This window comes from Trachemys scripta, chromosome 6 (genome assembly GCF_013100865.1).
Source record: "Trachemys scripta elegans isolate TJP31775 chromosome 6, CAS_Tse_1.0, whole genome shotgun sequence".
Classification (NCBI taxonomy): domain Eukaryota; kingdom Metazoa; phylum Chordata; order Testudines; family Emydidae; genus Trachemys; species Trachemys scripta.
In genome coordinates, this window is record NC_048303.1 from 83,799,414 (window position 1) to 83,827,009 (window position 27,596).

At 41.0% G+C, this 27,596-nt stretch overlaps 1 protein-coding gene across 2 annotated transcripts; it reads right to left on the minus strand.

Annotated features, from left to right (window-relative positions):
• Window positions 1-1,292: 1,292 nt before the first annotated feature.
• Window positions 1,293-27,596, minus strand: HABP4 (hyaluronan binding protein 4). Of its 2 annotated transcripts, XM_034774710.1 has the most exons (8): window positions 27,115-27,596; window positions 15,728-15,878; window positions 13,637-13,798; window positions 13,377-13,448; window positions 11,766-11,849; window positions 5,169-5,337; window positions 3,477-3,659; window positions 1,293-1,839 (listed from the first exon to the last, which is right to left on the minus strand). In XM_034774710.1, exons 1-8 carry the CDS (start codon window positions 27,416-27,418, stop codon window positions 1,783-1,785), a joined length of 1,182 nt encoding a protein of 393 aa, XP_034630601.1. In that variant the 5' UTR covers window positions 27,419-27,596; the 3' UTR covers window positions 1,293-1,782. The 2 variants fall into 2 exon arrangements, with proteins under 2 accessions (XP_034630601.1, XP_034630602.1); XM_034774711.1 differs by lacking the exon at window positions 13,377-13,448.

Genomic DNA, 27,596 nt, shown 5'->3' on the forward strand with positions numbered 1-27,596 from the left:
CCACAATGCACCGCTTCCAATGTCAACGCTTGCCCCATTAGTGTGGGCTCACAAAGTCGAATTACTGTTCTTAGTATGGATACACACGTTCGACTTTGTAATATTGGTTCCACTAATTCGATTTATGTAAAATCGAACTACTCTGCTAGTGTAGACATACCCTTAAAAGCAGAACATTCATCCAGCCCAGATTTTAATGAGCAGCTGGTCAGTGCTAATCAATTACATGATTTTTAGAAGTAGAGGGGTACTTTATGCCCACTTTGTAAGAGACAGTAGTCCTCCCCTTACTGTCCAGAACATTCACAGGCAACCTGACTTGGAGTACAGTTAAACAGGACTGAGAAAGCAATAGAATACACCTCCGCTATCAGTTGTCATCCATTTGGGTGTTAACTGTCTACATGTCTTTTTGCCACATGCTGACAATAATGGCTGGGTAACTAAACAGAGTTTCCTGTGTAGTTTAAGCCTCTTGAAAGTTTCAACAAGCTATTTCATTTGCTAGTTTGAGATGAGGCTGTAGTATCACTGCATGAGGAATGACAGGATCTCTTAAGAAAAAAATTGGTAGCTGCTCCTGTTGGCCACTAATGAGCCCCTCTTCCCATTTCCTTCCCTTGCAATCAGTGTCCAAACACCAACTCTGCTCCAGCTTAACAATTTATGTCCCTCTTGCAGCTCAAATTTAAGCCTTTGCAATAGTTGTGTGGAAAAAAAGGAAAGAATCACTTAGTACCCAACTTGAGCAGCCACACTCAGATCTCTTATCCTCAGCATTAAAGCAGAGCCCATCTCTTCCTCTACCCACACTCAGCTTCCTCATGAGTGAGTAGACTTGTACCTAAAGTTTTAGAATTTACTTTAATGGGAGCAACTGCCAAAAGCTGGAGTTGCTTCTTAAAGCAAAGTTTTCTACAGCAAGGGATGAACCAAACATTTCAATTCACACGCAATTCTTCCACATACAAGAAGTTGTGGTTAGGACCTGGCTATTCTACAGTACACAAACAGGATTTCCATTTTTCACACTCTACTAAAGGAGGACATTTTAAAAAATTGAAAGTGTAAATGTTCCGCAGAGAAGTTTAGTTTAAATTTAGATCCCGCTCCTACATTGTCAAGATTGCAAGTTTTCAGTACAAAAACAAACTTTTGGGGTGGGCAAGCAAGGTACGGCTGTAAGAGGAATGCAAATTGATATTCAGACCACAGTAAAGCAGAAGCAGTCACACTTTGCTACTCCAATACCAAGGAACAATGAAGTAAGTGATAAGCACCTCACACCCAAACCAATTAGCAGTTTTCTTTATTTGTCAACTTATGAAAATTGCGGTATAACTGCTTAAAATATGCAAAGGTACATTTCACTCAATGGAGTAGGGAAAGCAGCTTTCAAGTGTCTACAGGGGTTTGCTACAGATTTTCAATAGCAGACCATGTTGTACAGCTTACATTTCACTGTGCTTTCATGGAAAATTCTAAATAATCTTTATATACACATTTTAAACACTGTATTCTTGAACTTTATTGAAATCCCTTGAGTATAATACCATAAGCCTTCACACAGTTATCCCAAAAGGAGGTGCTGGAATCTGTAGCAAGATCCCAGTCCATTGATCTCTCCAGAGCCCCCTTCAATACCATAGAAGTGCAATCATTTCACACAAGAAAAAAAAAAAAATCCATTTTTCCTTCAGACTCAGATGATCCTTTTCCACAGCAACATAAAACTGGTCTCTTCACAGCTACTTTGAGATGCTGTCATTCACGACAGTTCTTTCAAGCTAAAGCAGGAAAATCCTCAGGGTCATCAGGATTTGGAGCAACGATTTGTGTCTACAAAAGGAGGAAGTAAGTTTAGAAAAATACGCATATCCAGGACACATCTGGAGTCTCCAATCTAACTCAGAACTAGTTTCATTTTATTTATTTGCTAAATTACATTAAGAGGCATTTAATGCTTATTTCTAAACTGTTTTGTATCAATCATTTTTATGCAGGTACTAGACTTGTACCTGTCACTGTGGTATGGGTATATTTATGGTGTAGGGATAGTGACTGAAGGGGAAGTGACATTTTCCTGATACTTCAGATTCTAGCTATTGGAAAGCTATAGACCAAGGGTAGGCAACCTATGACACGCGAGCTGATTTTCAGTGGCACTCTCACTTCCCGGGTCCTGGCCACCGGTCGGGGAAGTCTGCATTTTAATTTAATTTTAAATTAAGCTTCTTAAACATTTTAAAAACCTTATTTACTTTACATACAACAATAGTTTAGTTATATATTATAGACTTATAGAAAGAGCCCTTCTAAAAATGTTAAAATGTATTACTGGCACGCGAAACCTTAAATTAGAGTGAATAAATGAAGACTCGGCACACCACTTCTGAAAGGTTGCTGACGCCTGCTATAGACAGAGACAGGAAGCAGCTCACCATTCAAAGTGAATGAGAAGTTATTTTAAACACTGAAAAACTGAGGAGTTAATTTTTAATTGTATGCAAAATGCTACAGTGATGCACACTTGATTTACTAGGTGTTTTCAGAACGTAGCTTTACCGAACAAAAGCACCAGAGAGATTCATTCCATGTCCATTTTAAAGTTCCAAACTTTATCCTTGCTGAACTGAAAGAACCCTGGGGATTTTACTTAATTAAAAAAAAAACAAAAACCCTCCATATTTGTTCACCTTCAAGCAGTACAGGGTTGCTACCAGCCCAGGTATCTCCAGGACTGTCCCTTTTTTGAGGTAGCTCCGCCAGGAAATCTGTATGGTGCTCAGCACACATAGCCAGCTGCCCAGTTTTATGGACTCAGGATCGTCCCAGATGTTTGGTTTTTATACCTCAACGGTAGCAACCCTTGGCAGATACCAACTGTGAAAGAAGCAGTTCTATGATGAGAATGGTTTTGAGTAGGTTAAATCAGGGGTTTCTATGGAAAATGGCAGGTACTATGATCATTAGTAGTTAAATCACTTTTGTTTTGAAACAATTTACCATATCTAACTTGTCATTTATTTAATAGAGGATTGTACCTCTGCATCTTAACCTGCTGGATCAAACATGCAACATTTATTAACTTTACTCTTGGTAGCTAGAGGAAGTATTAGAATCTTATTACACAGTAATTTTGCTTGAAGGTTACAGCCTTTAGTAATGTTAAGTGCAGAGTTATTTCCCTGATTTTATCAGAATTCTTTTCAGAAACCAGAAGTTACTTCTCCTGTACTACTCCTCCTAGCTGTCATAAGAGTGACCTGAACTTTGACCTTTGAATGTGAATGCTTCACAAATAAAAAAAACCTATTTGCAATCTGAATTGCAGTTTGACCACATATAGCAACATACTATGGACTGAAAGCCTGGTACAGTATTGTAAGCAAACACTAACAAGTCCTCAGCAAAAAAAATAAAGACCTCGAATTCTCATATCATTTAGAAATGTATAGCCACAAAAATCAAATTACCACCACTTCTGGTCTAGGCCCAGTATCTTCGACTCTTTTGACACGTCCACGACCTCCTCGTGTTCCTCTGGCTCCACGCCCAGGACGAGGAAGATTCCCAAAGTTAATGTCCAGCTGAGAAGTTATATCATTAGCTGCTTTTCGGAAGATGTGGGAGTCATCCTCAAAATCCTCCTTTAACATCTAAAAGTGAATTTATCTGCAATTAGCATGCTGCTCAGAGCTTCAAAAAAAGTTACTATATTACAAACCAAGTAGCACACCAGTAAAGTCAGACTTCCTGGATCCCTAGGAGTCCCTAAATTTTGTGTGGCAGTGGGGGTAACAAGGGAGACTAGGACAGCTCCTCCATTCTCAGGCTAGTTCTACACTGGCTCGGGTGCAGTTAAGCATAAGCACATAGGAAACTGCTATGCCAGCTCTATACCACCAGAGAACTCCCACACTGAGAAAATTCTCCGTGGCAAGAGCTCAACAGTTCCAGAGGGACCACACAATCTGGCCCAAGGCATTTACTCATGAGATACCCTCTGTAGAAGGGCTGGAAAGGAAGAAGAATGGAACACTGCAATTTACTTAATTGCTACCACTGATCCATTCCGGTATTGGCCTTGCTACAGTTATAGTTTTAGTGTTACTGTAGAGGGCAACAATTTAATTAGCATTAATGTAGCTAGTGTACTAAAATAATATTTTCCGTAACAGCCTTTACAATACACCAGTATTGCCTGGTACTGCTATAAAGGTACAGCAAATCATATTCCCCATGTACCCATTTTGAAGTCTAATAGATTGCCCATGTTAAGGAATACCTGTACCAGACAAGTCACTACTCCTCTAGGGCCCGTTTCTTGCCATACTAGGGCAACAGTGACCAACATATGCTAAATCAATTTTTTATTCAGATTCTTGGTGGGTAAGGCTCCCAGTCAAGGATCAAGCCCCCAACATCATGCCAGATACTGAACAGACACAGCGACTTCCCTTCCCTGAAAAGCTTACAGTCTAAGTAAGTCTAGGCAAGAATCTACGGTAGAAATCTGGTTCCACTGACATCAATGGGGCCAAGATTTCACCCTACTTTAGTTATAACAGTGTAGTGGCTCTGAACCGAACAAGAGTTATGGAAAATAAAACAAGCTCTCCTGGATCTCTAAGAAGCAGAGCCATAGCCCTCATAAAAATCGTTCAGATGTGCTCAAGTGGTTCAGCGATAGTGACCAGATTCAGGACAACTTGGTATGCTGATGCTGGGAAACTGAATTTCCAGTATACACAGATAAAAATTCATTAGTAAAGCAACAAGTAAGCTAAACACTAGGTGTATCAAAAAGTGATTCAAAGTTAAAATATAAAAAACATTTAGTAAATGGAGTTCACTTGTGCCTACAATTCAGTTAACAGTTGGCATAGGCAAGAAGACAGACTTCAATCTTCTAAAACTTAGCCATAAAGTAAGCAGAACTGAAACTTTGCTTGGGCTAATACTACTTGATATGTCAAGCATTCCATGCTCATAATACAAAAGGGATGCCTGGAGACTGGACAAAATGAATCTGATGGGGTTTTTGCACACGATTACAGGAGCTTGAAATATGAATATTTATTTCCAGTTTGTTCAGAATCAGGTAGGAGCCAGTGTCTTAACCCTGGGTGAAAGCAGAATTTAGAGAATACTAAAGCAATGCTTACATCATCTCTATACTTTGACTTGTGAATCACCACTGCTTTGGAAGGAACAGTGGATTCTGGCTTCCGGATGTTGAATTCAGGCTTTGGTCGACTCTGTTGCTGCAGATTTTTCCACTCATCTAACGTCATTTCTTGAGCTACTTCTTCCACTGGCTCCCCTTCAGCAACTCTAAAGGTTTATAGTTGTAAAGTAAAAACCATTAGCTTGTTACATTCCAGGAAGAACCAAAAAACCTAAAGTAAGACTACTTTGCTAAATACAGTATTTTGAATGCTTCAGATTCTCTGCCATCTCTGAATTGTATTTGAAGAGCTTCAATACTACAGAAAATATACCTGAAGCATAGACCCATTTACTTTTCATAATTTCTCATGCTATATTTGAAACCAATCATTAACTACTGTTGTCTCTAAATTCCCTTATCATGAAAAGGTTTGGCATAGCTGGGACAGCTAACAAGGGTCAAGGAACATGAACTCCAGATTAAGCCAGTCGGGCTTTTGATCTGGTATAGCATAGACCCTGCAGTTTTGCTGGTGGAGCTACTCCTAGCAATAAGTTCAGACCAACATGTCAGCAGGTTTGGACACCACTGGTTTTTGTTGGCCAGTCCTGCCGACTGACAAGACTAGACAGAATCATACTTCAGAGAATTACACTTCTCGGGAGATTCCAGGACGTTGTTTTGGGTAATCACAGGATTCTACTTTGTTAGCCCTTTTTAAAAAATGTGTATAGGAGACCGAGGGAGAGATATAATTTGGGCTGTGTAGTCATCAATATGCATGTAACATGCAGCTCTGATGTCAGACCCAGATGATGTGGTTCATTAACTGGCCAAGAAAGGCATGGATGAGATCAAGCTGGTTAAACGTTAATCAGGTTGAAGACTGACAATGCTGGTATGTCCCAGGAAGCATAAGAAGTAGGACAGATTGACAAAAAAGCAAGCATACCCAGGGTGGACAAAGTTTCTAATCTGAAAGGCTTCTATATCTGATCGTTTGTAGATTCCCCAGAGTGAGATGGTGGTGGCCGAAAGCCCCTTTCTATCAACACTTGGCTACACTTCCCACAATCTTTAAGATGCAGACCATGCCACAATCCAAACTGGTACAGCTAACTATTACAATACGCTCCATACGTGACTACCACTGAAGGGCACTTGGAAGCTATAGCTAGTGCATTGTTATGTGGTGGTAGCTACAGAGAGCTCATCATATTAGTTTCTGGTTGTAATTCAAGGTGTTGATATAAATGTGGTTTGGGTCATGGCCATCTGAGAAGCTGTTTTTTCTCCACAATGCATTACCATAATGGTAGAGATTAATTGAAGTGTTTTACAAACAAGTTTTGAATGTCCTAAAGCTTGTTAGGTCATTTTATGGTGAAAGGCTCTCAAGATCTGCACTTTGCTTCTCTTGTTGGCCTCAAGCACAACACTTTTAATCATTAGGGTTTGGCGTAGAATAGATTTACTTCATTTTGTACTTTGTAAATAGAAATTTGAAACATGAAAGGGGAGACAGTTATCTTGGAGGCATGAGTAATCAGAACGAACTTCAGCAGCATATTATGTATTTGTTTTTAGATTATAGGAGTGCGTTCAATGAACATCTGATAGGCACAATCTCTAAATTTACTGTTATTAGATTATATGAGAGAAAGGGCTTACTCCTTCTTTCAACTTGATCCTGCAGTAGAAGTCATAATGTTGACAGATCTGTCTCCATAGCAACAGTGTGTGTCACTTTACTGCAAGATCTAGCAGAAGAAACTTGGTAGAAGGAAAAAGCACTTAACTGAATATCAAGATAATATAGGAAAACAAGCAAAGGAAAAATTTTAATTTGGGCTCTCAGACTGAAGACCTTTTAAAATAAGGTTTCCTAAAACAAGTAAATCATCACTTAATTGTCATAAAAGAGTTACATAAACCCATCTCTTGGCATGTCTCAATACTCTTGTCTAGGAACTTCGCAAATTATGTTCAGTTTACACAAACCAAAAGTTGAGGGTAGTTAAAACAGTTTTGGATGTAGTGCTGAGAATGAAGATTTAACGGTGACCCTGGGACAATAAGTAGTATGGAGAAAGATTATATGGTGTGTTCACTGTGTTGAAGAGGGATCTGATGGGAATCTATATAAAGGTACACTACCTTCAGGAAAGCAAGGAGTGGAGAAGGAAGCCAGTAAGAGTATTAGGATTCTTCCTGAATTCTTTTTATATTTCAAAAATGCTACAGATTATAGTACAACAGGAGGAGATTCTACTACTTAAGTACAAATGGCCAATCTGAAGACTAAGTGCTGAAGACCGGAAAGCAATGAGGGAGCTGTGAGATTTAACCGGTATACATCTGTATCAAAGCTGACCACATGCCAACTTCCCAAGAAGTGCATGGGGATATACATTCTAGAGATTTTCCGGAAGGAATATAAAGTCACTTAGGCAGCCTGAGTGGATCCTTTATTTGAAGTATAGGTGTTATCTGGCAAGTAACAAGCAGCTTCACATGAGGGTCTAAAATTCTGAGACCAAGGGCTAGCACCAAGGGCTTAACAAAAAAGACCCGAAGAAAATAATTTCAATTTGGATTTAAGATAGTGATATCATCGTGGCAAACTACATTGTGCACACTAAAGGTCGACTGATAGGATGTTCATACTGTTACTTCATTCTCCTGCTCTCCACTCCTACCCATTTATTTTATCCAGCTGTTGAATGTTTTCATTAACTAAAGTTATAAGCTCCTGAGTTCAGGGATTGACCATTTACAACGTTTGCACAATACCTTGCATAGTCCCCTACTGGGGCCTCACGGCAGGACAGTAATAAAATAAGTTTGTAATTCGATTAGTTTGTTATCCCTGTATACATTTAAGAGGCTTTTAGTAATGCTGCACATTGCTTTTCAATTCTGCTTCAGTTTCTCTTTTCTATTTTTTTTTTTGGCTATAGCCCTTTACTAAGCATTAGTTTAAAGTGTTTTTTCCTCTTGGTTGCAGAGAGATTGCTTTGTTCAAATGAACAGGAATATACAGAAGGAGTTGGAGCTGGAATCACAAACATATCTGCCTCATAGCGCATTACCAGTTCTAAAAGTAACCAGGGACAAACCTTAAGAGCTGGTAAACACTAAAAACATGGGTTAGTTTGGTGACAACAAAAACTTTATTTACTTTACCTTCAACTGAAAAGATTCAGCCTACATTGTGTAACTAGCTGATGGAGGGTGGGCGGGAAAAATCAGAAAACCACAGCAACAATACATTTTAGTGCCAAAATTAAGATTAAAATTAAGACAATTAGCCAAAGGGTTAAGAAAAAAGGTTTACCAAACTAATAAGTGATTCCAGAAGACCAACAGCGCCGGTAGGTGAGACAATCAACACTATCAGTTTTGCAAACAAAACTGAGAAATATATTGAATGAAATGTTAATGAGGATTTGGTTAAACCTATAGATTAGCTATATAGAGCTATTAAAATGATAGCCAGATCTGCAAACTAGAGGATGGAAATTGGAGGTTTCCTAAAGAAAGGATTATCAGAAGGAAATGTAGAACCAATAGTGGTAATTAACTGTGAATTTATTAGGTGCCAGAGAACTGAAAAAGGACAGATTTAATACAAAGAGTAAGTAGATGATCAAGGAAATAAGTCTAATGTCAATAAGAGGTAAAATAAGAAAATAGAGGAATATATCTGTAAATATTACTAGCTACTACTCAAAAAATGCTTTAACAACCTCCTAAACCAATTGTGCAGACAAGCCACATAGAAGTCTTCCAGGTAATTATAAAAATGGAAATATAAAGACAATTGGGACCAGTACTGTTTTTATAATTATTACATCCTGGAACATGTTCATACTACAGCATGCACATAGCTTAATAGTGTGCACGCTATTAGGAGAGGCTGCAAACAAAAAGAAGCTAGAAAGGAATCTAAACAATTCAAAAATATGGACAAATAAAACTAAGATAAGGTTACACTTAGATAAATACAAGAAACTATGCTGCCTGGCACCAATATAAAAATGAAAGCTGAAGAACGGTAACATGGACAAGAATCTAGTGATTATATACAGGCTTGCAGTGCAATACTATTAAAAGCCTCCCAGGTTATTAAATCCAAGACCAGGAAAATAACAATAGTTCTACAGCCTCACAAATGCTATACCCAATTTCTGGAGTCTTTTTCCTAAAAGGATCAGTTCTAATAAACTGAGAAGGGAGGGAATGACTAAATAGTTAGAGCTTTCAGATGACACATGAAACCAAGTGCCTGACTGCAAGTGGTTATTAAAAGGCAGCTGGAATCACTGAACTCTAAGAAGTCAAAATTAACTATTTAAGTCTGGGAAGGTTAAAGCTATTTTGGGGCCCCTGTTGAGTTGCCTGACCAGGAGGCCTCTGTTGCTACTGCACTACCTGCCAACAGACTGCAACTCTGGAAGGCAAGGCCTCCAAGAGGAAGGGGAGCATTAGGCACACAGGAGCACCAAAACAACAAGTCATTTTAAACAGACTAAAACTAGTATTCTATTCATCTAACCCCTGCTTCTGAACAGCAAAGGTCATAAATAAAGATACTGTCCCAGTCTGATTTTATGCAAGAGTGTAGGTGTTATACTGAATAATATATTGAATAAATTCAATCCCTAATTATATATTTTGCCTCTATTAGATATGGTATTTACTCACTCTTCTGAAGTGTGGGCGCATTGTGCTACTAACTTCCACCAGAGGTAGTCACAGTGAGGCCCATATATTTAATACGTATTTAGTTTGCACACAGCTTTGAGAATTCTCAGGATGAGAGTCATTTACATTGATGTAAGATACTATACGATTATGTGCCTTTCACAGAATCTTTGTATATACTGCTGTCTTCCAGATTGCTGTGGATTTCTCCTACATCTAAACTTTCATCAAGGAGGAAAGTTTCTAGCCTTCCTGTCTGCAACAAAAGCCTTAGCAGGGTAAGAAAATACAGAGCTATCTTATTGATTCTGCAGAGAATAGTCTGAAATAGCAACAGAGTGATAAGCTTATACATTTAATAGTTTCATAATTAAAAGCCAACCGGATTTGCCCACTACAGTTGGATGTACTTTTCATGTCTTTATGTTCAATAGAAAACTGAGGTTAGAACACATGTACTTACACAGAAAGAGCTAGGACAGCTGAATTTGATTTTGATTTCAACTACCATAAAGAGGAAAATTATGTGAGACTCTGAAATATGACCCAGGATACTCAAGTAAAAAGGCTTAACCTCTATTTTTAATATTTAGCTCTGTTAAAGTGTATAGTAGTGCATACATAAGAGTTAAGTTCTATGTAGATTACCTGCACTGCCCACATGATTTAAGTCTGCTGAAAACTAAGTTTCTGGAAACTCAACATTCCGAACTTAAGTTTGTCCAAGAGACCCTCCTCACCTCCAGTTACTTTAAACCACTGAGTAACCCAAATATGTTAATTGTATAGTTGAAAAATTAGGTCAACTTAGAATCTTTTAAAATATCTCCAACTTGAACATGGATGTACATAAATCGTAGTGAAGTGGCTGGCAATACCTAGATGCCTTCATCTTTTGTCTAATGGCTGACCCAAACACAGTCAGTTAGATAGTGATATTCTTTCCAATTTCAAACATAAAGGAATGTTGGCTGAAATATTACTCCTTACTTTGATGTCACCACCCCTTCACTACAAGTTATTTGTGTTGGTAGTGTTCAAGTTGGAGATATTTAAAAACAGTTGAGTTGATCTAATTTCTAACTTGATAATTAAGATCTTTTGAAGCAAAATTAATTTTCACATTTGGACACTGATCAGAACCAACGACTGAGTATCAGGATGCAAACATCTCAGTTTACCTTAGCTTTAAGAAACAATACAACACTCTTTCCAAGCAGTCATTTTTTAAAAATTGGGTTTGGAGAAGGAAGGCCACTCTTGCCTCATATGAATCTCAAGGGAGAAGTTCCTGTTGTATAGGAGACACCCCTGATTGACTGATGCATAAGGGAATTTTTTGTTAATGTATTTCAATCATGTTATCACTATATGGTTCCACAGGTACCTTGATGAGGGGTTGTTTTACAAGTAAAATGTCTGCTGTAATATATCTAAAAATAAACTGGGAACTACAACACCATTATATCATTTATATTCCTTATAGGGAATAAGAATAACTTAGAGAGCACTCTCTCTCATTTAAATACAAAGTTTGTGTTACAGAATTTTATCATCTAAGTTACTGACCTAGAGGGGTGGTTTTATTTTTTTTTTTTTTTAAAAACAGGTTAATATTGCCACTACTTCGAATTAGTATGTATGTATTGTAGCATCTGAAGGCCTCAACTGAGATTGGAGCCCCATTTTGCCAGGAAACAACTTTTTTTGTAGGTATATATTTCCATTTTAAAATATTTATATAGTGCCAAATGTCTGCTAAGTGCTTTACAGACACATTGAAAGGCATGGTCTTGGAATGTCTCCCCACACGCATCAAGAATATTGGCTCTGGCCAGTTATTTTGTTTGCATTTTAGAATTAAGATATTCAAGACAGACTGTACTTGGTCAGAGGTTCTCCTTCAGGTGCCCCTTGGTGATCCTCTGTTTCTGCAGTCTCTTCCACAGGAGCAGTCTGTTCCATCTCACTGCAAAATAGAAAGGGGAAAAAAAAAACAACCAAAAAAACAAAACACACCACACACCATACCTAGGTCATACTGAAAGCTTACAGTTCAATAAACCCCATTCTTTGTAAATGTGCATATTTCATGACCACCTGAAGATAGTACCCTTTCTGGAATTGTATAGGTGAGTTCTATCAGAACTTGTCTGTGATCATAAGAGTTCCCAATCTACTGTTCACCCAAAAACCACAACAAAACCATTAAATGAGACTAGTTTAGTGTGCTAGTAATACAGGATTATACAATGGGAAGCACTGGAAATCCTTGGCTGGAGGAAGTGGTATCCACAAATATGTGAAAGTCAAAAGTGTGCATGTTCAGGATACGAGAAAATTCCACAGCAATCAGACCTAATGCATTTACATAAATTTTCTAGAATCATATACATCTGCCTCAACATCTTGCAGCCCTGATTTCCACAAGTTAGTTCTGTGCTGTGTAATATGTTGTATGTCCTAATAAGCTTTAAATTTTATTTTTAAGTTTCAATAGGTGTTCCCTTGTTTTTTGAGAAAAGGTAAACTAGAAATACCCAACTGACCTTCTCTATACCATTTCATATACCTAGTTTCATTTTTAATTCATTTTTATTGACTCAACAGCACTTGGAATGCCCAGATGACCTACATGATTTTGAGAGAGACACAAGGTAGGTGAAGTAGCATCTTTTATTGGGCCAATTTCTATTGATGGAAGGTACAAACTTTTGAAAGTTTTACCCTAAGCCTTTAAGATTACCTGATTTATTGTAAGTTATAACTAACTATCTCCCATTTTTAACCCTTGAAAAACTTAAGTTCAAATTACAAAAATATGCCTTTGTGAGCTATTAAGTTGTTTATATATAAAGACGTAGGATGTTATTTAGACAATGCAATGAGTAAGAATAGAATTTAATGGCCATTACAGAGACTGCTATAAATTTAAAGTTTTGCCTCCCTTCTCCCCAGGGTAAACCAGCTCAGGACCACCCAGATAAACAACTTAGTCCTGGAGGAAAGCTGGCTTATGAATAATATTTAGCTGAAATAGCAGCACATCTCCAGCTGTGTCAAGGGGTAGAAAAGGTGGCTTATGGTCCTGTTTCCAGTTTGAGGCAATTTCAAACAGTACCAGATAAAGAGTACAGAACAATTTTTAAGACCTAGATACTTGTTAGAATTGTAGAATTTTCCTGAAAATTGACACAGGCCAGTCACAGTGCCCACCATTTACTACACAAGCCCATCATTTACTAAAATAGGAAAGCCAATTATATTTCACTCTAGTCAAAAGGATGACTTGGCCTTAGGCAAATACATACTTAGAAGCCTGCCATAAATGAAGAATTTCCTTCAGGCTAGGATCTATTCAGTATGCTTGAGCAAAAGGGCCATAACAGTTAAAGACAGGGTGAATGGATAAAGCTTGAAATAAAGGCAACTGTGACCAAGCATATTACTTTACAGAAATCATTATAAACTAGAATGGGCACAAATTTGCATGTACCTCAGATCATCTTTAACTGTTCCCCAGTTGTGAGCTCCACTTCCACCCCTTTTGTCTTCTGTTCTGATTCCTCTAGAGACAGAAACAGTATTCTTCAAATTAAGAAATTCATCCCTCATTGATGTACCAAACCAAAAGCAGTATTAAATTGTTGAATATACTCCTTTCCCACTCCAACCCTTCAAAAAGATTGAAATGTTTGAGGTACGTGTTTGTTATCAATATATTAGATGAGAGCAGTAGATACACAAAGCACTTACGTTTTATCACTCCCACTCTGTCTTTCAAATTCCCGTTTCCCTCTTTGGTCATAGCCATTAAGACTTCTGTTCGTCCCACCACCTCTTCCTCGGCTTCGCATTCCACCTCTTCCTCCCCCACGACCTCTCATTGGTCTTTCCCGGTCAAATCTGTCAACTGGCCTGAAAGACAAGGAAGATTTCTAGTTCGATTTCTTCTACATAAAAGTTAGTAGGGGAAAATCTGGTGTCATAGGGATGCTTTAGTACAGTTGTCATAATAGATGAATTATTATACTCACTATTACTAGAAGTTTTTAGATCACATCCTACGCTACACTGATCTTATGCCCAGACTGGTGCTCTTTGTCAGCATTAAAAACAGACAGAAGCTAAACATAAGCAGAATTTTAGGTCTGCATTCTTTTATCCTTATGTCAGTAATAGTGACTATTAATTGTTTGCTTTTTTCTAAATATGCCAAACATCTAAATGCATTTTATTAGGCACTATTACTGCCCTCATATGTTAGATCTGCTTGTAGCAAGGTGTAAGCGTTGGATTTTTTAAAGTCAGACTATCATGAGAAATAATTAACAAAACAGTTTCAACCCCATGAGTACAAGAAACTCAAGAGGAGTTCTAGTACAAACACAGAAAGCAAGACTGACTTATCTGAGTTCACTAACCAAGCAGCATACAGCATGGTCAGGAGTAGATCTGGTTTACTGACTAATGTGGGTATAACTAGGGCCCCCCCATGTACTCTTGTAATTGTAGAATTGGGTGAAAAATCCACCCCATCTGCAGGGTTATACTCCATAATCTCAGCTTTCATTTAATTTTTTTTAAGTTTCTAACCATTATGGCTATGAAAATAACCTTGAAAATGTGACTCAAGCTTAACCGATAACCATCAGTGCCTGCAAGGAATCTGAAATGGTACCTCTGAAACATGTGAGCTGCCCCATTCATCTCACTCAGGGCCCCTGGACTGACTCTGTTCAATCTAGCATTCGCCCCCCCCCCCCCCCCCCCAGACCCCACCCCTCTCCCCCTCTCTCCCCAAAAAGCAATGTGAAGATCATGCACTGTAATGCAGTTCCCTCTTGTGGGGAAACATGCAGAGCAAGAGGTAGTTTCAGGCAAACCACATTGTTTTCGGTCTCCCTGCCCTGCTGGGATCTGCCTGAAACTACCTCTTGCTCTGCATGTTTCCCCACAAGAGGGAACTGCATTACAGTGCATGATCTTCACATTTCTTTTTGGGGAGAGAAGGAAAGAGGGGTGGTGGTGAAAAGGAGCCACAGCTTTCAGCCAAGGAGCAGGGGTAACGAGAAATGCAGGTTGCACAGCTAGGCAACTTAGAGGATAGAGCAGCAACGGAGACCCAGGGAACTGAGAAATGAATTGCTGAAGCTGACTACAAGCTCCCCACCCACCTAGCACTTGTGTGGCAGGAAGGATATTCTGAGCTTGACTGCCCAGACAACACTAACCACTGAAGCCCAGAGAGATGGGCTGTCTTGGGTGGGAGGGGGTAGCACACATGGGCGGGGGAGAAGGGGATCACAAACAGCCATTGCTGAAAACAAGCATTGACAAGTTGCACATCTATTATTTTTAGCTACGAGCTAGTTGTATACATTTGGGCAGAGGTATTTCATGGAGATACAATAAGTGAGCATTGCCACAGAATTTAAGGGTTAATGGAATTTGGTCCTATTTTGCTTCAGAGTCTATGGGGCCTAGATGTACAATTACTTAAAATCTGGTTGGTGATGTTAATACCCATATGCAGAAGTCATAAAACATTAAGTTCTATATGGCAGACACTGAAACCAGACCTTTAAACCAATTGCTTAACTACCAAAAAAGCTTGTATTATTCCATTAGAAATGTAACTGACATGAAGACACCAGACCCATACAACATTCTGACTACAGTATAATTTACTTGAGAACTGACAGATTTTTTCTCATATCAGTCTTTATACAGCCAAAACTAGGCTACCACACTACTAGGTGTTAACTAAATGGTAGTCCATCAAAGCCTCTCAGGACATCAAAGCCTTCATTGCGGGCCATCTTGCATCTTCTTAGAAATACATACTTTTCTACTGTGAACTCCACTTGTCTCTCCTTTTCATAGGGACGGTATTCCCTGAAGGAAGGTCTCCATTCAGCTTTGTCTTGTTTTACCTCCGTTCCCCTGTTATCATTCCATCCTTGTTGTTCTCCCCTTTTAGGAGCTCGCTTCTGACCTGCAAACAAAAAAATTGTGAAGAGTCTAAACATAAGCAGCATGAATAGATTTAGTTGCAATTACCGGACTACTGGCTCAAAAGAGATGACTATGCCACCATATAGTCCTCTAGTTTTGCACTTCTACCAAGTTACTATAGGCTGAGCTGGTAGCACCACCTGTGGTCAAGGTTGCCTAACACTTCCTACTATAAAGACCATATTTTCTGTTACTTATAACTCCAAACTTCAGCCATTCAGGCTGAAATTACCATGCCAGGCATCTGCCCCAGGCTGAAAATTCTGGAATGTTTCGGCTAACATAGTGCAGCCATTTCAGAAAATAAGATTAGGAAAAATATCTCATTTCGCTCATGTTAAAAAAAATGTTATAGGAACTCTGTCTCCCTTTGTGGTCACCCAGACAGCAAGATGTCAGAACAGCCTGACTGGAACACAGAGGGATGAGGAATGGGCAGAGGGGAAGCGAGGCTGACGCAGGAGCCAGAGGATGGGGAACAGGAGTCAGGGAGCTGGATGTAAATAGGAGCAGAGGGGGACAAAAACAGGCAGATTTATATCCCTTAGAACATATTCCACCACAACCTGGAATTGAACCCAGGAGTCCTCAGTGTCTACATTCCTCTATGATCAGTAAACAGATGTGAAACCCACTGACAAAGAGTTATCCCTTTCTAGTGGTGGTCCATAAAGAATGACAATTACTACTGCTGTATGCAGTGTTGTTGTTGCCATACCAGTCCCAGGATATTAGAGACACAAGATGGGTGAGGTATTATCTTTTATTGGAACAACTGCTATTGGTGTGAAAGACAAGTTTTCGAGCTTACACAGAGCTGAAGCGGAAACTGTGTGAAAGCTTCTCTCTCGCGCCAACAGCATTTGGTCCAAGCAAAGATATTACCTCACCCACCTTAACTCTAATTCAGGGGTTGGCAACCTTTCAGAAGTGGTGTGCCGAGTCTTCATTTATTCACTCTAATTTAAGGTTTCGCGTGCCAGTAATACATTTTAACATTTTTAGAAGGGCTCTTTCTATAAGCCTATAATATATAACTAAACTATTGTTGTAAAGTAAATAAAGGTTTTTAAAATGTTTAAGAAGCTTCACTTAAAATTAAATTAAAATGCAGAGACCCCCCGGACTGGTGGCCAGGACCTGGGCAGTGTGAGTGCCACCGAAAATCAGCTCACGTGCCGCCTTCGGCACGCATGCCATAGGTTGCCCACCACCTATCAGTTACTCCGTTAGTTTAAATGGAAGAAGTCTGTGCAATGGACCTAACCTGCTGATGAAACATGTGGGTGTGATTATGATGCCATATGTCAAGGCTGATTCCCCACTCTGGCACTTCGAGTGCAGAGGGTGTGGGCCTGCAAGGAAGTTAAAAATTAATACTGACCACTCCAGGCTTGTATTAAACTCCCAAGCTTTTTCTGACCTTGGCTTGGTAAACACTGCCACCACCCAAATGCAAAAAACCCTTTGAACCCAAGAAGGAGCACTTGGGAATTCCTCCCTGTGGGATACCCTCGAGCCCTTTCACACACACCCTCTAGGGAAGAGCTAAGAAAGAAAACAAAGGAAATTAGTTGTGCCTACCAGCTAATCAAACAACACATGCAAACCTCTTAGGACACCAAAAATCCAATCCTGTTCTTAAGAAAGGTAAATTTTATTAAAAACAAGAAAGTAAGTAAACATCTGGAACTTAGGCTTTTTGCTAGATTTTAAAAGAGCAATTCCAAAAATCAAGCACTCAAAATAACTTTCTTGGGGGTTCAGCTTAAAGGTTACAAGCAAAACAAAAGCATCTGGGGTTAGCACAGGAGTCCACAAGCCAATAAGAAATAAAAGAAATAACCCTAATTGCATCTTTTTAGACATTCCCTAATTTTAGTTACATATCTGAGGCTCCAGATAAGTAGATTCAAGGTATGAATTGATAATCTATAATCATACCTGGCTTAAAGCTGGTTACAGCATTACTGCCCATGTCCCTGCAGCCCGAGAACAACAGACAAAGGGAAAGTTTCTTTCCAATTTTAAGAAGTTCTACCTTCCCACTGGCACTTTTGGTCAGGTGCCCACTTTTTTATTTTATTTATTTAATTACATTACACCTGGGGGATTTTTTAACCCTTTACAGGTAAAGCAAGTAAAGAACAGCTACCAAGAGGGATTTTACAGCTAACTGGCTGTCCATCAAAGGGAGCTCTCTCTCCCACCCCCCCTTTATTTATCACACCATACTATTAAAAAAAAACTGATTTTTTTAAATTAGGAAATTACACAAAAATTACATATGAGAGTATGTAAAGGTTGCAAAGCCAAACACTCAGGAAATGCCAGAATGGAGGTTGCCCATGCAATCATAATTTGCTCCCCTTTTATGTAAGCACCACGATACAGTCTTTAAATTACATGATCCCATACTATTTTTCTCATAGGACCCCTGCCTTACTCAGTGCACAGAATGCTCTGGAAATGAATAAGGCTGTTGTATATAGTATCATTGCCTCAATTGTTGCAGAAGTTGGAAGGTGTGTAGTGAATGAGGCAGGGGATCACAGAAAGCGAGAAAGGATGGTCTTGTAGTTAATGCCACCTTGGAGAACTGAATTCTATCCCTGCCTCTGCCATTGAATTCCAATGGGTTAACTGGCAAATCACTTCAACCAAACTTTTTACAGTTAGCTACTAGTGGTGTCTTTTTTTGAGTGCCCAAAACGTGACCGAAGGCCCAGATACACAGATGTGTCGAGCACACAAATGCAACTGAAGTCAATGGAAGATGAGTTCTGCACATATGAAGAGCTATACAAACCCTAAGTAATCTTAAAACAAACCAGAGCACAGATGTCTCAAGGTGAGCATCCAAAATTACTGGTCACTTGGCAATTTTGGCCTCTGTGCTTCAGTTCCCTCATCTATAAAATGAGGGTAATACCACCACTGAATTTAACCTGGATATTGTGAGGATTAATTCATTAATCTTTATGAAGCACTCAGACACCATGAGGAGAGCTGTGAAACATGGCCAGAAAGGGTTAAGCAGCTCACAGGCTAATTGACCCAGGTTCAACCTTTAGAAGAGTATGTAAATGGTAATTAGGGCCATTCCAGGTTAGATAGACTTTGAAATGCAAACCTGTATTGTTAGAGAATTAGAAGTGACATTAATTGTATGTTTACACTTATATCTTGTTAGATGTTAGCCATGTAAACAGACAGTTCCTGTCTATTACTATAGCTATTGATTCAGAGATCAAAAGAGAATATTAATATTTAGATGAATCTTGGGTGAAAATGTCTATATGTCTGTTTGAAGTTTGTAGTAAACTGTATATGAACGGCATAAAGAATAATTTACCTTATGTTAATCCATGTAGTTAATTACCGGTGATGTTTAGGAAACAGAAGGTTACGTCAAAAGCCTATTGTTCAAGAGGCTGCTAGAAAACTATATAAAAGACTCTTGGGACCTGATCCTTTGACCTCAGATCTTGAGGCTTTATGCAGGGGAAGCTTGAGTCCATAAGACAGATGTTCAGTCCCACCTCGATAGCCATGAATATGACCATTGTACTATAACCTAGGGACCAATTCTGAAATAATTCTTTGCAACTACAAAGCTCACCATCTCTACTATGAAACTGATATCAGAACTGTACTCATATCTGTATGTATATTGAGCTTTTAACCAATACTCACTCACTCTTTCTTTTTAAATAATTTTTAGTTTGGTTAATAAGAATTGGCTGTAAGCACATATTCATTAACTTGGGAGATAATATGTCCAATCCTTTGGGATTAGTAGAACTTTCATATTTGACTTGGCTGCCTGGGAGGGAGCCCAAAGACTGGACTGCTTTTAAGGGAACTGTGTTTTGACTTCTGGGTAATCAGTAAGTATTATAGAAGCTGTTTTGTGCTGGCTTGATAAATCTAAGTATTGGAATATCCACTAGCTTTGGGGATTGTCTGCCCCATTCCTTTGCAGTTTGGCCTAATTGACTAACCTCTCTGTGGCCACCCCCTGGGACCCTGATCACCAGGGCACTATAGAAACACACATGGAAAATAATGGGTTCAGTGTAGGGTTTACATGACAAGTGTTAAACAACAACTGGAGACTCTAAATGAATGAGTTAGGGGTCCTGTGGAAAAGGTCATATCTGATCACGTAATTCAGGACTTCACAACACATGCACAGGAGGGGCTTGAATTAAAGTTCCACAGGCAACATCTTCATCAATTGTGGCTTATTTAAGCTATTCACATATCCCTCACTAACTTCCACTCTCTCACTTTTGGGCAGCTAATGTATGCCACAGAAATTTATGAGGTTCTGGGAGTTCACTCAACCTTCCATAAAGGAAATATAATGCAGGTTACTACACTGAAAATTACTAACCCAACTTAAATTGAAAACTCCAAACAGGTTAGCCTTCGAGCAAACATTTTATGTAGTATCTTTCCTACCGAATTGGAAACTAAAGCAATTTAAAAATGGTATATAAATCATTCTGCCCATTACTGAAGTGCAGCCAACAGATTATACACAACATTATATAAAACAGTAAGTGAAGAACACTATCGATTTGAAACCAAAGGGGAAAATGTAGATATGCAGAATATATTTAGTAATGTTGGAATGTGGCCAGAAGCTGAGGTTAACATCCCTAATCTAGTCCAAATTGGTTGCTAACGTTACATAAGACAAGTGATCAGAGCCACACTATTCCGTCCCATCTAACAGACCAATTCCATCATCAAACTTAACACAGGGCCCTAAAAATGTGATTATGATCATATAAATTGCCCCGTCCATATATCTCAATTTGCCACAAAAATGAAAACGGATTCTTAAATAGTTAAAAAACTTAGCACAACTAAGAAAAAAATCTCTAGCTTTGTGTTATGAAGGTTAGCTTTCAAAATGCTAACTGATGTTGTGATATTTGCATGAGCATGCAGGCAGATCAAAACAACCAGCTGTGAATGGTGTCAGCTGCCCCATTCATCCCATGGGCTGTTGACATTGAAGCCTAATGATAAGACTGTCAACATTTAGCTTTTTTCACTGCTGACCATTTTTGAAATGTCAAGCTAACACACTTCACTGCTGTTGCATGTAACAACAGATATTGAGAATGAGTAGCAGGGCAGCTAGTTGCTGTCATGACATTATGGTTAAAAAAAAAAAGGAATTAAAAACCCTCTGTCTAAAGCCTCAAATGCCTTGTGGTTATCAAAACACAAAACCAACATCCACACTTAATAGGTGTTCCAATCCCTTCCCATCCAAATATTCCCTACTCAGTTGCCAAAACACCCAGCTATCATACTCAAGTCTTGAGTGCCAAGGGGAGAGAGGTGCCATTTATTTTAAATATAAAAAAATCTATGGCACACAAAATTGAAAGTTTTGGGAAAGCTCAAAATACAATGAATTTAAACATCAAAGAAAGGTTACTGTCCTGATTGACTAGAATTGAGATGGGGGGATGGTGCTCTAGAATTCAAAGGTCACCGACAGAAGATATGGCACCACACAGGACATTAATTCATTAATGACTCAGGAAGAAGTACAGTTGTAACCAACAGATTTGTTTTTCATTTTTCCCTTAAAAAGGATAGGAAATTGCATTAAAAAGAGAACTATTTTTGATATCTATTTCATACAATAAACAGTGAACTAAATGGAGATAGACTTCCACCTTGTGATCTTGTGCTTTCAATATGCCAGCATTCTGTAACAGAATCACCTACAGCAGTTTCCCCCTGTACAACCTCATGCCTATATATCTGGAATAATTATATTGAAGTTAGTCATAAAAAAAAAACAAAAAACAAAAAAAAACTCTGGTTTTCACAGCTATCATCATGATCTTCGATTCTTCAAAACATTCAGCATCTTACTACCCACTAAAATGGTGGATGATAATACAATTAATCTTTTAGCAATCAGGGAAGATGTCTAAACTACACCATCTCCAAAGTGTACATGCTAAAGATAGGAAGCAATCACCTAAAATGTTCATAATAGGCTTAGAGACAAACTGAACAGAGATTTTTATTACTGCAGGATCAGCAACTTTTATTTGCCTGGACCGGTAGAGAATGCAAGCTCTGCATTTCACTGGGCCCTTTCAATAAATTGCTGGCAAATGCAATTTGATCACTGTTTTAAGAATGAGTGAGCTGAACTAACATCAAGAGACAATTACAAAAGCTATAATACCTATATTTCATACCCCTCCCCTTGCCCTATCACCACACATAAAAAACAGCTCAAGGACCAAAGAACAAGGCATTTGCAAACAGTAAACATCCACCACTATTCTGAAAGAATAAGGAAGCACCAGAAGCTTGGTAGTCTGAAGAATAGAGATCTATTTTTTAAAAAAAGGTTAGATCAATTAACTACCGACAATGGTACTGCTCTTGTTATTGTGTCATCTAATTAACAACAAAGCCTAGAGAGAGAGTATTCTGGAGTCAAAAAGATTTAATATTAAGCTGTGCAAGGCCAACACCTAATAGACAACTGGATTTGACTGCCATTTGCTTTACGAACCGCTCGCTTTCAGGTGAGCTCCACAATTAAGTGGGAACTCACTTAGGAATAAAGGTTGAGAACCAGTCAAGACAAAGAAAAAAAGGCAGCTGATTTACAGTAGTATGCAAATACAACAAACCCTCCATTCAAACCACACAAAAAAATTATATTGAAGAATATCACATAGAACTTTTGAGCAGAGCCTGACAGAGGGACAGTTTTACTAGTTGAAGATCTGATGTCACAGGATGTCTAGACAAGTGAAATTCAAATCTTTCTGAAAAATGCTGAATGTTTATATTCAGATTTTACGTGTTGCAAGGAACAGCTCTTAGTCAACCTACATAACGAAATAATTTAGATCAAGCTACTATAATGAAAATTGCACAGTAGTACTTTAACCCTAATACTAGACTCAGTCTTGGCTGTTCAAGTACTTAAACTTTTAATTTGCAAAGAGTCTAGTAACAAGTCCCTTGAAGTCTATTACAAGCCAATTCAAGAAAACACCTCACTTATCTTTAAAATAAAGCTGTACCCTTCAACACACGTGGGGATCATTAGAAAACTCTACAGTTTTGCCAAATTCAGCTTGTAAGGAGTTTAACAAGCTCTTGCGTATTCTTTTCTGCCAAATTGGCGATGCTCTGGTTCCTGTACTGGGTCCGGCAGTAGGCTTTCAGTCAAACCACATCCAGGCAAGGCTTCAAAGAATTCTAATTGCCTATTAGGGACAAGTTTAGATTTTTGGTAGTTTATCATGAACCCTAATATTAGGAACACCCCAATGTTGATACAGATCAGTCATCCAAAACTCTTCAGAGTAGTGTCCTTAATCAGTCAATTGTCCAAGTAAGACATCATATGCCCTTCCTGCCTATGCAAATATGCTTGATTGTAGTTGTGGCTTTTGTGAAAACATATGAAGCCAACACTCTCCCAGAAGACAAGTCACAAAATTGGTAGCAATGTTCCTCAACTGCAAGTCAGATTATGGCTGTATATATGCTCACAGAAATACTTCCTGAGCACTGAAATTAAGTCCCGAGCGCATAGTCAGCTGCCTTGTTCTACAAGAGGCATGGCCACTCTTAGGGTGACCATCTTCAATTTCTCTTTGACAACATACTGATTTAGTTCCCTGAAATCTAGGGTGGGCCAGAGATCTTTTGTCATTTTGATTAGCAGGAAGTATCTGGATCAACTAATCACACACACCCTGCAGGGGAGGAAGCCCTGTCCCTCCCCAGCCTGTCCAGACTAGCAACTAGGAGCCCACAGCTGGGGCTTTCCCAACAGCTTGGGGGAAGATCAGACCCATCTCTGAGAAGCTTCTTCAGCTGCAGGAAGCTCAGTGGAAAGAGGAAGTCCCATCTCTCTCCAGCCTGGCCAGGATTTGTAGCTGGAGCCCCTGCACAGTAGGAGCCCCCAGCTGCATGGGGGAGATCAGACCCACCTCCACGAGCCTCTTCCAGCTGCAGGATACTCCATGGCTGCTGACTTCAGAGTCCAGTTCTGACAGCAGTGCAGAAATGATGGTGGCAATCCTGCAACCCCCCCTACAATAGCTTTGTGACCCCTTCACTACTCATTTTTGGGTTGGGACCCCACGGTTATATCATCATGAAATTTCAGATGTAAACATCTGAAAACATTAAATTGACTGATTTTAAAACCCTCTGACCTTGAAATTGATCCTGATTTTGGTAGGGCCCTAACTATTAGCTTCATGGCAGCCTTGCACAGGACTAGTTGTGAAGAGGCATCCCCTTTTGTTACTTGTACATGAATGACTGAGGGAGAGAGTCTAGAGCAGGGGTGGGCAAACTTTTTGGCCCGAGGGCCACACTGGGGTGGCAAAACTGTATGGAGGACTAGGTAGGGAAGGGTGTGCCTCCCCAAACAGCCTGGCCCCTACTCCCATCCTCCCACTTCCTGTCCCCTGACTGCCCCTCTCAGAATCCCCAACCCATCCAACCCCCCCCGCTCCTTGTCCCCTAACCGCCCCCTCCCTGGACCTCTGCCCCTAACTGCCCCCTGGGACCTCACCCCCATCCAAACCCCCTGCTCCCAGACCCCTAATCCACACCCCGACTCCCTGATAGCCCCCCCAGGACCCCACGCCTATCCAACCCCCCCATTCCCTGCCCCCGACCCCTATCCATACGCCCGCCCCCTGACAGGCCCCCCAGACTCCCATGCTTATCCAACTCCCCACCCCCTGTTCCCCATCCTGACTGTCCCCCAAACCTCCACCCCTTATCCAACCCCTAACCCCCTTACCATACCGCTCAGAGCAGCATGTCTGGCAACCGCGCCACCTGGCTGGAGCCAGACACACTGCTGTGCAGGAGCGTGCAACCCTGCCGCCCAGAGTGCTGCCTGCATGGTGGCGTGGCTGCAGAGGAGCGGGGACAGCAGGAGAGGGGCCTGGGGTAGCCTCCCCGGCTGGGAGGTCAGGGGCCGGGCCGGATGGTCCCGTGGGCCGGATGTGGCCCGTAGTTTGCCCACCTTTGGTCTAGAGGCTACAATGCAGAAACCGAGTAGTGGGGTGCTGCTAGCCACTCCTCAGTAACTCCTCCCTCTTTGGAAGAGACTGTCTCATCCTGTGACCTGAAGAGCGGTACCAATGACCACAAATGCCTGGCAGAGCCTTCAGCTCTGAAGATCACATTATCAGCTACTTTGATAGAAAAGCTGCCCTGCCAGATTTAACAGAGAAGAGTTGGGCCTGCACTGTTTAAACAGCTCTAGTACCAAATCTTAGCACTCAGCAGTCTTGACCAACTCAAAGTTTTAACTTTAAGGAATTACCCTTCAAAGTAGTCAAAGCCAGCCTGGTGCCATTCTTACTGTAATCTCCCTGAGGTTTTACTGATGCTTCTTCGGTGCTCAGGGTGACATTGGCCCCCAGAGCATTTTGGTCAATTTCAAGGCAAACAATGCAACAAACACGGGTCTTCAGCACTATTCTGGCACAGACAAGGTTTGAGCTCACAAAGCAGGTGCTGTTGTGCTCTTCAAAAGTCTAAGTCAGCTCTCTAGCACCTCAGGTGTGGGGGGACTGCAAAACACTAAACTGGCCAAACACACGCTGAAGGATTGAGAAGATAAGCACCACACAGAACCACCCCATGGTGTTCAGTTTACTAACCCCTCAAAGTAAATCAACTACTACTATAGTGCTCCAAAATATAAAGAATCCATTGCAATATCTAGAACCAGATATACGATGTTTACATTTGCACAGCTCATTTTGTACTGGAAACAAATCACAGCCTTGGCAAGCCTGTATCTAAAGCTGTTCTATACATAAGGCGTAAGGTGCTCAGGTACTACAGTACTGAAAGCAATATAAGAACCTATATATATGCCAGGACAGATGCACACTGTCCTGGCAGGAGTTCTGCAACACTGGACTTAAAAACAGAAGTGACATCCTGGCTCCATTAAGCTGTTCATGTTCAACTGATGTTATATAACTGCAGTCTGATTATAGGATCCACAAATGCTTGTTATCAACTTTGTTATTTAGTAACACTAGCCCTCTTCTTCTAAATCACTTTACAGACATCAGGAGTTTCTCTTTATTAAATTAGATCCTTAAATCACTGAGCTGTGTTTGTTTCATCAGCATCCAGGTTCGCCTCCAAAATGCTAAAAAGTAAAAACAACCTAAATAAATGCTCAATCGCAATGTCACCACTCTCTTAAATTATTTTGGCTCATGCACTTGAAACTGTCTTACTTCTACTTATTTTAGTTTCAGTGCTATTAGAGTAGTTTCACTACATTTCTACCAGAAGCACTCTCGCCTTCAACAAAGAGAGGACTTACTTATAAAATGTAAAGGGTTTAAGTCACGCCACCACAGTTTAGTCTGTGCATCTGATTATCTGCTATCAGAACAATTTTTGTGTTCAGAACAATAAAAACATTAAAAGTATAAACTCAATTGTACACAGATTTTAGTCCTAGCTGGTTCACCTACTGCTGAACAATGGTATAACTTCATTTTTAACCTCACTGTTTTAATGCTGAACCAAGATAATCACTGGATCATGTATTTTGACTTAAATGTAGCCTCTTTAAAGTCACAACCAGCTGATCCCCAACTTCTTCAGCTCTCAAACATCAAGAGATGATTGGAGGAGAAAAGCCTGGGGAAGATAAGATAAGAGACAGCGAGGGAGGGAGAGGCCAGTCCTGTGGTTCGGGTCAGGCAGGGCTGGAAGTCAGGCGGTGTGTTGTGGGCAGCTCGCCAGATTCACTAGGTGACCTGGGCCCAGGCACTTGTCCGCGTCCTCCCGTTCCGCACACAGGCTTCCTGCCTACCTGCAATCGCTGAACCCGGCAACGCGCTGAACCGTTCTGAAGGCCAAGGGCCAAGCGCTTCCCACCCTCTCCTGGCCAGCGCTGCACCCCAGGCGCACAGCTGCTCTGGGAGAGACTCCCCGCGTTCAGCTAGACACCGCCCAGCACAGGCCAGGCGGTAACCGCTGCCAGCCCCAGCCCTGAGCAGTAGGAACCCGCCGCTCCGCCCGCCCATGCACGCCCTCTCGCGCGTCCTGGTCCGCCGGCCCCCAGTGCTCTCATAGAGGGCCCACAGGGAAGAGTTCAACCGCCTCCCGCCAGCCGCGGTGTGCGCGGGCCGGGCCGCTCCCCGTACCGGGCTGCGGCGGGGCTCCGGGCGCCGCGGGGCTCTCGGGCTGCAGGACCTTGCGCTCTTTCTGGGACTCTCTCTTGCCGGCGGCGGGGCCGGGTCTCGGGCCGGGTCCGGGTTTCCTGCCGCCGGCGGCCGCCGCGGCCTCATCGCGCTTCCTGCGCTGCTGTTGGCGGCGCTCGGCCTCGCGGAGGACGTCGAAGGGGTCGGACTCATCGTCCAGCAGCTGGTGGAAGCGGTTGGCGACGGCGCAGCCGAAGCTCTCCTGCATGGCGGCGGACACCGGGCTCCCCAGCGCCCCCTTCATCATCGCCGCGGCCGCCCCGCCACCTCCGGGCGGCGGCAGCTGCGGGCGCTACCAGTGCGCGGGGCGAAACCAACCCGCGCAGCAGGGAAGGAACAGGGGATGGACCGAGCCGGGCCCGGCTCAGCAGGGCCCAGACAACCACGCCATCGCCGCTCGACCCCTCCCTACACCCCTGAGAGCG

Bases quoted from the DNA above. Each gene is read 5' to 3' on its own strand.
- HABP4 (XM_034774710.1), bottom strand. From the start codon at position 27,418: ATGATGAAGGGGGCGCTGGGGAGCCCGGTGTCCGCCGCCATGCAGGAG. The intron at 13,449-13,636 runs GTAAGTGCTTTG...TTCTGTCTCTAG, and splicing joins CAGAGTGGGAGTGATAAAAC to AGGAATCAGAACAGAAGACA. The intron at 1,840-3,476 runs GTAATTTGATTT...CTCCTTTTGTAG, and splicing joins GGCCTAGACCAGAAGTGGTG to ACACAAATCGTTGCTCCAAA.